The sequence below is a fragment of the Bufo bufo genome, chromosome 6 (genome assembly GCF_905171765.1).
Source record: "Bufo bufo chromosome 6, aBufBuf1.1, whole genome shotgun sequence".
Classification (NCBI taxonomy): domain Eukaryota; kingdom Metazoa; phylum Chordata; class Amphibia; order Anura; family Bufonidae; genus Bufo; species Bufo bufo.
In genome coordinates, this window is record NC_053394.1 from 286,411,157 (window position 1) to 286,422,399 (window position 11,243).

At 44.0% G+C, this 11,243-nt stretch overlaps 1 protein-coding gene across 1 annotated transcript; it reads right to left on the reverse strand.

Annotated features, from left to right (window-relative positions):
• Positions 1-7,534: 7,534 nt before the first annotated feature.
• FZD2 (frizzled class receptor 2) lies at positions 7,535-9,666 on the reverse strand. Its single transcript, XM_040436893.1, has one exon. It carries the CDS (start codon positions 9,262-9,264, stop codon positions 7,600-7,602), a length of 1,665 nt encoding a protein of 554 aa, XP_040292827.1. The 5' UTR covers positions 9,265-9,666; the 3' UTR covers positions 7,535-7,599.
• Positions 9,667-11,243: the final 1,577 nt, after the last annotated feature.

Sequence of the window (11,243 nt, forward strand, 5' to 3'; positions counted from 1 at the left end):
ATGCGCAGCTCTTAATTGAACACAGCTGCAAAAACACAGCTTGATTTCAAGGCTCAATGACTGGGGTGGGGGCAGGGCCAACATGGTGCCAGAAGGTGGGTATTAGGTGATTCAGCTTCATGAATTAGGTCTTTACAATCTGTACAAAGGGAAGATTATCAATGTGCAGAGCTGCAGTAATGTGAGATAGAACAGCTCACTATGGAGCGCAAACACGTGTAACATGTTCAAAATTTACTGAGACGACTTCCCCAAAGATATGAAACAGAGACTAAACGTGTCCATGGAGTAGTCCTGGCTAAGGACAATGCAAGGACACAACTGTGACAACTAGCTCCATAGCAGACAGCGGACAAACACTGGCGACGCCGTCATTCCTCAAAGACGCATTTTAGGATCCCGCTTTTTCAAGGTCATTTGCCTTAGTTTTCCATGTATCCACTTACCTTATATAACCTTGTACCCAATGACGGTTTATAGGGGGGGCAAGCCTTTCTAATGCTGCATTCAGATACGGTGGATGCATTTTATATTTTATACAGTTTAGCACCTATATTATGGCCCAGACTGTTCTAGTGAACCAAACATAGACCTATGATGATCTGAGGAGTCCAGGTGTGGAGGCCATAATATGGAAGCTAAAAGGCATTCACACTACGGCCATCTTCCTGTAGTTCCTATACATTACGCAGCTTCCCGATCATCATTGTTATACATTCATTGTACATGTTGATATGTGGATCAACAATGGGGGTCATTTACAAAGTGCGCTATGCCTGTTTTAGGTGTAAAAAAAAGTTGAACCCCCCCCCCAGACAATATTTTGTCACACAGATGTTTTTGCGCCAAGCTGGGGGGAGGGGCTGGGACAGGCAAATTTACTAATATTTACACCAGGTGTAAATGTTAACGAAAAACTACTCCACTAAGGGAGTGGGGTGTTTTTTCTCTCCAGGCACATGGCTGACATAGATGCGCCTAATTTATGACAAGGTACTTGCCTGGTGATAAATTATCTGATTCTTACGGCAGTACAGGAGCGAATCTAAGACCAGCATGAAAAGATGGTCTTGGTCAATGACCCTCAATATGTTCCCTTGTTTATTTGATATCTAGAGACTTTATTTCTTGTGTAGCGATTGGGGGTCATTTACAAAGACAAGTGTTTTATGCCAGTCTTTGTTTCCCCTCTGTGCTGGCGGAGGATTCACCTAATTTATTACGAGGTGTGCGTCTTGCTTGTTTTCAGGCATAAAAGACGGTAAATTTGTTGGAGGAAAGTCCCGCCCCCAAACACTCGCAAATAGCGACAGCAATGCAAAAATGCCTGTGTTACTAAATATTGTCCCATGGGCATTAAAAGTCACAAAAATGACCCCCATTGTGTTAATTTACCAGTATAATATTCAGGCATTCATCCATCCTATAGTCTATACAATTGTTAGGGCATTTCGGAGTATGACAAAACAACAGGCAGCATCAGCAGACAGCTTCCCCCTATGTCCATTGACTTGTATGCCAAAATCATCTTTGAGCAGCTTGCTTTTCTCCAGCTGACAACCACATTTTGAGTCTTGCAAAATTTCAATGCACGGTAGAACCGGTACGACTTTACCTGAGACATGGAAAACAGATCTGCCATATTTGTACATAAGACTTAATGTGCCTGTAATATTTGCACTCTTGATTGGAGACATTTTAATTGTGTAGGGTTGGGGAGACGTAACAAAATTGGAAGCAAAAATCAAAAGCCACTTCTTTTGTTATGGTCCAATTCTGCCCAGCTCACATATTCAGATTTTCTGCATGCAAATATTAAGAATATAAAATGAGTCTCAAACCTCTACCAGCTGCAAAAACACCTCCTGCATAGCACTGATGAAAACATCCAAAACTAAGGGCTCACACACGCGACCGCGCCGTGTTTTGCGGTCCACAAAACACAGGTGCCGCCCGTGTGCGTTCTGCAAATTGCGGAATTGGACAAAAACGGACAAGAGGACAAGAATAGGACAGGTTATATTTTTTGGCGGGGCCGCGAAGCAGAGCAACGGATGCGGACAGCACACGGAGTGCTATCCGCATCTTTTGCAGCCCCATTAAAGTGAATGGGTCCCCATCCAAGCCGCAAAAAATGCAGCTCGGATGCTGACCCAAACAACATTTGTGTTCATGAGCCCTAAGGCTGGTCATACACATTAGGCCTCTTTCACACGACCGTATGGCTTTTTCTGTATTTTGTGGTCCGTTTTTTGCTTCCGTTCCATTTTGCTGTTCCGTTTGTGATCCTTTTTTTGCGGATCGAAAACGGAAGCATACAATAATGCTTAAACAGTAAATACATAAAAAATTGGGCTGGGCATAAAATTTTCAATAGATGGTTCCGCAAAAACAGAACGGATACGAAAGACGTACGGATGCATTCCGTATGCATTCAATTTTTTTAGCGGATCCATTGTCTTGAATGAAGCCATGGAACATGTTTTGCAGGCAATAATAGGACATGTTCTATCTTTGTACGGAACGGAAATGGAATGCATACGGAGTACCTTCCGTTGTTTTTGCGAACCTATTGAAGTCAATGGTTCCGCATACGGACCGCAAACGGAACCCCCAAGAACGGAAACAGAATTTTTTTTGTGCAAGAGGCCTTAGGGGGCCCTTAGAAAAACTCCTTTTCTGGTATCAACTACCGCCTCCACAATCAATGGGTAGAGGGGAACAAGCTGCTGCCAGCATACCTCTACCAGAGGCTTATTTCCAAACAGGGAGGGGGGATAAAGGGTCGGGCATGTTGAAACTGCACGTGCCTGATCCTTCTTTTTCCCAATATTTGACAGGGAATGATAGCTATCTCCATACACATTGGATGTCCAAGCCCATGAAAATTCGCCACTGACCTTCATCTAATGTGTCAGCTAGAAGACCATTCAAATCAATGGATCTTTGTGTTAGAAATTTCCATTATCAGAACCTGCGATACAGGGGATAAGGCTCTGGGAATTAATGATCAACCAGTCTGAGCTGAATCTATGACACATCAGAAGATGGTTTCTAATTTGCAGCCCACAAGAAATATTAATGTTGTTGCTGGCACAGCTATATTATAGACCGTGCAGATGTGCGGGGGCTCAATCACAAACCTGGGGTAAAGGAGGCTGGCGTCATCCTGACATTGAACGGGCCTCTCAGATATAAGCACTTGAAGAGTTGTACATGCATAGACAGTATCACTTAGATCTCAGTTTGCATGTCTGAAAATGCAATCCTTTTTTAAAAGCCTGTGACTAGTAAAATGGCAGAACTATTAGGCTGGGTACATATCACGTTTATGTTTTACATTTAAAGTATACAAAAAAAATATCGGGTAAAAGGATTTCATACAGTGGAATCCGTCACCATACAGTTTTATTGTAAAAAAAAAAAAAGTATACGTTAACGTATAAGTTTTTTGTTTGACTCTTCAGGATTGAAAAGTGTATCATATTACACTTTTGCATCCAACGTAGGTTACGAACTGCATCATAGTAGCATATTAAGTATATTGCAGTGCTAAAATCCAGAGCCAGTGACATAGTGTGTGTATATATATATATATATATATATATATATATATATATACACACACATATGTATCATTAATATACCGTTTACAGGACTGTTACTTATATACCTGGACTTATCACTTTTTAGTAACAGATTTTGGGGGTCATTTACAAAGACCAGTGTTTTAAGGCAGTCTTTGTTTCCCCCATGCGCTGTCAGAGATAGTCCCTAATTTATGATGAGGCACAGGCCTCGTCACAAATTAGGCACACCGCCAGCAGCCCGTCCACCTGGAGTAAAAACTACTCCAGCCCCGGCCTCCACCACACCCCTGCCACTCCCAAGTGGTAAGGATGGCGCAAAACGTTTAAAAAGTCGCCAAAAAGGCCCTTGCGAATTTTTGGACACCACAAAGTGGTGTAGCAATGTTCAGAAATGACCCCCATTGTTATTCTGAAAATGTGTTTTACCCTTACACACAATCACTCAGGTTTCCATAATCCTCTGCTAACATTTCTTTGAATCTCTCTCTCACTCAGAGATCACGTTCATGAGTGCTGTACCCACAAAATGACACTTTCAGAACAGGTAATGACTTCTGATACTGGAATCTTTACATGTTAATAAGTTCTGATAGGCAATGTGATAACATACCAAAAGAACCAACACTCACCTTAAGGGTCTATTCACACGTCCGTGTGCGTTTTGTGGATCCGCAAAACACAGACATCAGCGATGTGTGTTCCGCATTTTGCAGACCGCCCATCGCCGGCACTTAATAGAAAATGCCTATTCTTGTCCACAATTGTAGACAAGAATAGGAAATGTTCTATTTTTTTCGGGAACGGAACTGCGGACCCGGAAGTGCAGATCCGCAATTCCGCATAGAAATAAATGGGTCCACAATTCCGTTCCGCAAAATGCAGAACGAAATTGCGGACGTGTGAATGGACCCTAAGGATTCATGCCAGACCCGTATTGCAGCCCGCAAACAGCAGGTCTGCAATATACTGGCCCCAGTCGTTTTTGCACCACATCGCGGATGTGGACCCATTCACTTGATGGGAAAGTGCGGTGCAGTGCTTCCGTGGAGTTTCTCTCCGTGCCCCCGCACCGCAAATTTTTTTTTGCAGTGTGGACGAATCACAGACTTATTTCATTTGAATGGGTCTGCGGAAACCACGCAGATGTTGCCCGTGCATTGGGGACCGCACATTGCAACCCCCAATGCAGAGAACGGCCAGGCAACGGCCGTGTGCATGAGCCCTAATTGTTAGATCTCCTCCACCGCTCCCGGCCGGTCCTCGTTTACCTGGTTGCAGTGATGACATGCCTGTCTACACACATGACCACGGTTCCAATCACTGGTTTCAGTGGTCTCGATTCTGTACACCACTGACGCCAGTGATTGGCTACAGCAGTCATGTGCATAGACAGGCATGTCATCACTGCAACCAGGTAAACAAAAAGTGTTGGGGAGCTCCGGAGCAGCGGCGCTGGATCAGCAGGAGATCTAACAGGGTGAGCATAAGGGTGCATTCACACGACCGTAAGCCGGCCCCATGATATAACTGCCTATTCTTGTCCACAAAACGGACAAGAATAGGACATGCTCTATCTTTTTTGCGGGGCCGCGGAACGGCTCTACGGATGCGGACAGCACCTTGTGTGCTGTCCGCATCTTTTGTGGCCCCATTGAATTGCGGAACGGATGCGGAGCCAAAAATACGGTCGTGTGAATGTACCCTTAGTTTGTTATTTTATGTCATTGTCTGCCTTTGACCAAATGATTTATGCTCTTTGCACACAACCGTATGGCTTTTTCAGTATTTTGCAGTCCACAAAAAATACAGATGAAGTCCGTGTGCATTCAGTTTTTTGCGTATGCGGACAATAATAGAACAGGTTCCATTTTTGAACGGGAAAACGGAAGGCATACGGAGTACCTTCCGTATTTTTGGCGGATCCATTGAAATGAATGGTTCCGTATACGGAACGCAAAAAAAGGAACAGAAACGGAAAAAAAAAAAAAAAAACGTTTGTGTGCAAAAAGCCTAACTCTTCTAAAAACTTCTCTAAAACCACCAACACATTAGGTTACTTTCACACTCGCGTTTTGGCTTTCCGTTTGTGAGATCTGTTCAGGGCTCTCACATGCGCTCCAAAACGGATCAGTTTGCATTCTAATGCATTCTGAATGGATAAGGATCCGCTCAGAATGCATCAGTTTGCCTCCGTTCCTCCTCCATTCCGCTTTCGTGTCCGTCTGACGAAACTGAGCCAAACGGATCCCTCCTGACACACAATGTAAGTCAATGGGGACGGATCCGTTTTCTATGACACAATAGAAAGCGGATCCGTCCTCCATTGACTTTCAATACAGATCCGTCTTGGCTATGTTACAGATAATACAAACTGATCCATTCTGAACGGATGCAGAAAGTTGTATTATCTGAATGGATCTGTCTGTGCAGATCCATGACGGATCCGCACCAAACACGAGTGTGAAAGTAGCCTTACAAACCTGCCACCAGAAAAACCTGTTTTCAGCTGATTTTTCGGCTGTGGATTTCAGCTGTGTGAACATACCCTAACCGGGCCATTCTATATCACACCATGTTGGTGGAATAGTTATTAAGTGCTGGCAAGGTGCTTTTTTACACCCTGAAATGGTGAAATATCCATTCACATATACATACATACACATACAGTGTAGAAAATCTTAATTACAATCTGTCCTATTGGGCAGACTAGATGGGCCAAATGGTTCTTATCTGCCGACACATTCTAGGTTTCTATGTCCTATAGTGTGAACAGCTGGATTCATTTATGCAGTTTTTATTGCAGCTTTTTTGAGCCAAAGCCAGGAGTGGATCCAAAAGTATAGAGGAAAGACTAATACTTGTCACATTTGTATCCACTCCTGTGTTTGCGTAAAACAATGCACCAAAACTGCATGTGTGCAACCTGTGGACGGTCACTCAGCTCTGAGCATTGGCTTGTACTGTAGTAGGACTTGAGGTCCCAGATATCCTTCCCATTGAAAAACGTCCATTTGATTATTTTAATTCAGCCCCCGAAAGCTGTATACAGAATAAAAGAGGAAAGACTTTTCTGTGGTTCTTAACAAAAATATTTTTTTGTCATTTTTAATTTCAAAATGAATAAAAATCAACATATTTAATAACACATCAGTATGTATTCAGAATAGAGGGAATGCTGGTTCCTACTGAAACCCCCTATAGTGAGCAAGGTTTACATGTCCCTCTGCATGTTCGAAACACACATAGAAATAAGATTTGACAGCTGTCGTATCTGTACCATGAAAACACCTGAATATCAACAAATTGTCTCCAGCCAACTGGTATCATCTAGACGTGTACTGGACTGTCTGCCCCCTTATATACTGTACTATACAAACACAAATAGAAACCTAAAATAAAAAGGAAAAATGTTGAAATTCAGGCAAAAAATAGAGAAATAATGTATTAGAAAAATCAACCCCCTTCAATAATCCAGTTGTGTCATACCAACATACTACAACAGCAGCACAGGGATCTGTGTAAAGGTGTTGATGTACCAATGGATGCCCTCACATATACTAAGATGATCTCTAAAGTTCTTTGGTTGGCTTGTAGGAAAACTAGTACAAATCCATGGTTTAGAAGGGCAAAATAAAAAAAAATTATAATAAAAATACTGCATATAATATCCAGGAAGAGTCATAAACAAAACAGTCAGCAGTCTCCATACCTCCATTTCTCACAAGGCACAGTCAAGTCAATGAAAATGTTTGAGAAATGAAGGAGAAGGATCTTTAATCCCTTGGAATCTTTCTGTACTTCTCCAATTTTAACCCTATATTTTAAATAGAAATATATAATTTACAAAAAATCTATTTACAGTCTTAATTACAACTCCAGAAAGATGTGCCTGAAGGTAACACATGGAGATCTACATACATAGCATGGAGTGACAAAAAAAAATGTAAGGAAAATCTGGAGAATGTTTAGTCCAAGTTGGTTCCAGGCCCCATTCAGAACACTGCAGTCCTCACACAGTTGTCTCTCCATGTTTGCTGTTGGTAAGCCTGGTGTAAAACTTTCTCCACGAATGGAGAGTTTTGCCTGACCAGATCCAGAACCCAGAAGTGATGCCAACGATGAGAGTCATGAGATACTTTATCATATAGACTGTAAAGTCTGGGGTCATGCGTGGGGTGTATTGCAGTGGGCAAGGGATGGCTAGGCTCTTGCAGTTCTGGCTCACCCAACTACGCTCCCAGTGCTCTCTAAAGGCCTGCTCATAAAAGTAGCACGCAATGACAATTGTTGCAGGTACAGTGTAAAGAACACTGAAGACCCCAATCCGCACCATCAGCCGCTCCAGCTTCTCTGTCTTCGTGCCATCGTGTTTCATGATGGTCCTAATTCTGAAGAGAGATACAAAACCAGCAAGGAGAAAGGAAGTTCCAATAAACAGGTAGACAAAGAGAGGAGCCAGCACAAATCCCCTCAGTGGGTCGATGCTATTTAGTCCTACAAAACAAACTCCACTGAGAAGGTCTCCATCAATCTGCCCCATTGCCAGGATGGTTATGGTTTTTACAGCTGGTACTGCCCACGCTGCCAGATGGAAGTACTGGGAATTGGCTTCTATTGCTTCATGTCCCCACTTCATGCCAGCAGCCAGGAACCATGTTAAAGAAAGAATGACCCACCAGATGGAGCTAGCCATGCTAAAAAAGTACAGCATCATGAAGAGAATTGTGCACCCTTCCTTCTTGGTACCTTGTACGACAGTTTTATAGCCATCCTCTGAGAATCCCTCGTTGCAAACAACTTTGTCACCAAGCACGAAGCCTGCAATGTACGCCACAGACACCATGGTATAGCATCCAGACAAGAAAATAATGGGTCTTTCAGGATAGCGAAACCTTTGCATATCTACCAAGTAAGTGGTCACTGTGAAAAACGTTGATGCACAGCAAAGTACTGACCAAATAAGAATCCATACTCTGGCAAAGCGGATCTCTTCTTGACTGAAGAACATGAAGCCATCACTTTTAGAAGGTTCACATGGAGCAGCACAGTCTTTCTCTCCTAGAAATCTGTAGTTCAGATAGGATGGTACCTTCAACATCCTGGGGCAATGGAAGGGATGGTCAGGTGTGGCATAGATGACTGGTCCAATAGTCCCATGGAGCGGTGGGCTAGTAGTCAACAGTGTAGGACCACCATCTTCCGAGTGGTTCTGCCCAACGCAGATCTGCTCTGCACCATGGCGTGGAAAGTTTTCACACCTTAACCTCTCTGGCCACTGGAAACCAAACTTGTTCATGAGGGCTTCACAACCTTGTCTTGCACGTTCACAAATAGAGCGGCAGGGAGGGATGGCTTGCTCCAACACTGTGCAGACTGGGGCATACATTGAGCACAAGAAGAACCGCAGTTCTGAAGAACATTGGACTTTTACTAAGGGGTAGAACTGATGAACCTCCAGCCCAGCATCTTCTTGATTGGTGTGTCCCAAAAGATTGGGCATGATTGTCTGATTATATGCAATGTCTGTGCACAGAGGAATGGAGATAGGCTGGCAGAAGCCATGCTCTGGCACTGAGATGCCCTTTTCCCCGTGAAGCTGTGCATTGGCAATTAAACCCAAGGCGAGCAGTGGGCAGAGGACTTGGAGAAGGGTGGCTTTGGGCACACCCTGCATGGTTAAGGATTAGGAAGAAAACTGAGATGGTATCACCTGTTCTGGGGTACAGTCGGAGGAGTAGGATCCAGAGCTGCAGTCACACGTGTCTCCTGCCAGTTCTTGCTGGGATAATCAGATCTGCAGCGATGAGACAAAGTTGTGCTTGTGTTCCTCCTGCCTCCCCCTCCCAGGAGCTCCTGGTGTCACCTCTGCTGGCGGATCACACTGAGCTCAGTCCTGCAGGGCGGAGATCTATGGGGTGCCCTCGGATCCTTGCTCTCGGATCTGGTCCCACCGCTTTCTCCTCCTGGTTCTGATTCGGATCACTTTCTCTTTGTGCTCCAGTCACTTCTGAACAATCCGTTTCAAGGCGCCCTCTGTCCCGGGACCGGATCCTTCTCTCCAAGCTAAAACTCAGGGGCCTCCTTGAAACCGCCCCTCTCCCCCCTCCCCAGGTCCCAAAACCCTTCCCCAAAAATCCCTCTTCACCAATCAGACGTCAGCGCTAAGTCTAGAGAGGGGGAGAGAACGCACCCCTCCGGATAATCAGGAGCATGCACATATAGGACGAGGGAACTTCTCCGACCCTACCCCCATCCCATAAAGTGCGGATCCTATTTCTCGCCCTGCAGTACTGCACAATGAAAGAGCCCCCATCGCACAGTATAAGGCGGCACCCCGCCTGCCCCCAGCCCTCACCATGTTCCTGGGATGATAGGTAGTAATCCCAACTCATCCCATTTCACAGTCCATGAACAAGTCCCTGGCGCTAATAGACCTGGGAGGGTGGCTGCTGCCTATTCGGCATGCACACAGTCGTGTGTCTGGTTATTTTGGCCTCCTAATGCAATGGATGGACGTGCTTATGTGCTTAATCATCATCACCTCTGACAGCATTCCCAGATTTTCCACTAGTGGGGCTTATTCACACTTCAGGATTGCAGATCCGTATTTAATCCGGCTTTAACCACCAGACACCTTTTTTAGTGATTTAGTGCCTGTGGTGGTTTAACAGTCCTTTTATTTTAATCTGTTGGACTGTCAAAATAATTTCTTGTGTTTTTTTTTTACGTGACACCTAGAGCTTTTTATGAATGTTTTTAGATAAAAAAAAATTATATTGGAAAAACGGCAAAAAAATTAAAAATATATATATTTTATTTGCAAACTATAGCTTATTATTTTTTTAGTATGCAAAGTGACACCAAAAATAAATTATTAAAATGTGTTCTCTATTTTGTATCGGTCGTTTTGACATATCATATGGCAATCATAAAAGTGGCCCCATGTTGTGGGCGGGTCCAAATTGATAGAAGGTGGGCCAACATGAGTAGGCAAGGACAATAGAAGTAGGCGGGGCCTGAAATACTTTAGTGCAGCACAATATACTGCCTCAGCAGTAACAAGTACCCCAGTGCAGCACAAAATACTGCCACCCTCACAACAGTATTCAACTGTATTGCTGTCCTGAGAACCATGATACAGCTGAGTTCAGGAGGGCACTTGTGGGCATTAGGGTACTTTCACACTAGCGTTATTCTTTTCCGGTATTGCGTTCCGTCCTAGAGGCTCAATAACGGAAAAAAAAACGCTTCAGTTTTATCCTAATGCATTCTGAATAGAGAGCATTCTGTTCAGTATGCATCAGGATGTCTTTAGTTCAGTCCCTTTACGGTATTTGGCCGGAGAAAATACTGCAGCATGCTGCAGTATTTTCTCCAGCCAAAATTCCGGAACACTTGCCGCAATACCGGATCCGGCAATAATTCCCATTGAAATGTATTAATGCCGGATCCGGTACCAAGTGTTCCAGAAAACCGGATCCAGTTTCCCGGTCTGCGCATGCGGAAAAAATAAATACCGGATCTGTTTTTCCGGATGACACCGGAGAGATGGATCCGGAATTTCAATACATTTGTCAGACGGATCCACATCCAGATCCGTCTTCAAATAATATCCGTTGGCATATGGATTTTCGGATCCTCACAACGCAAGTG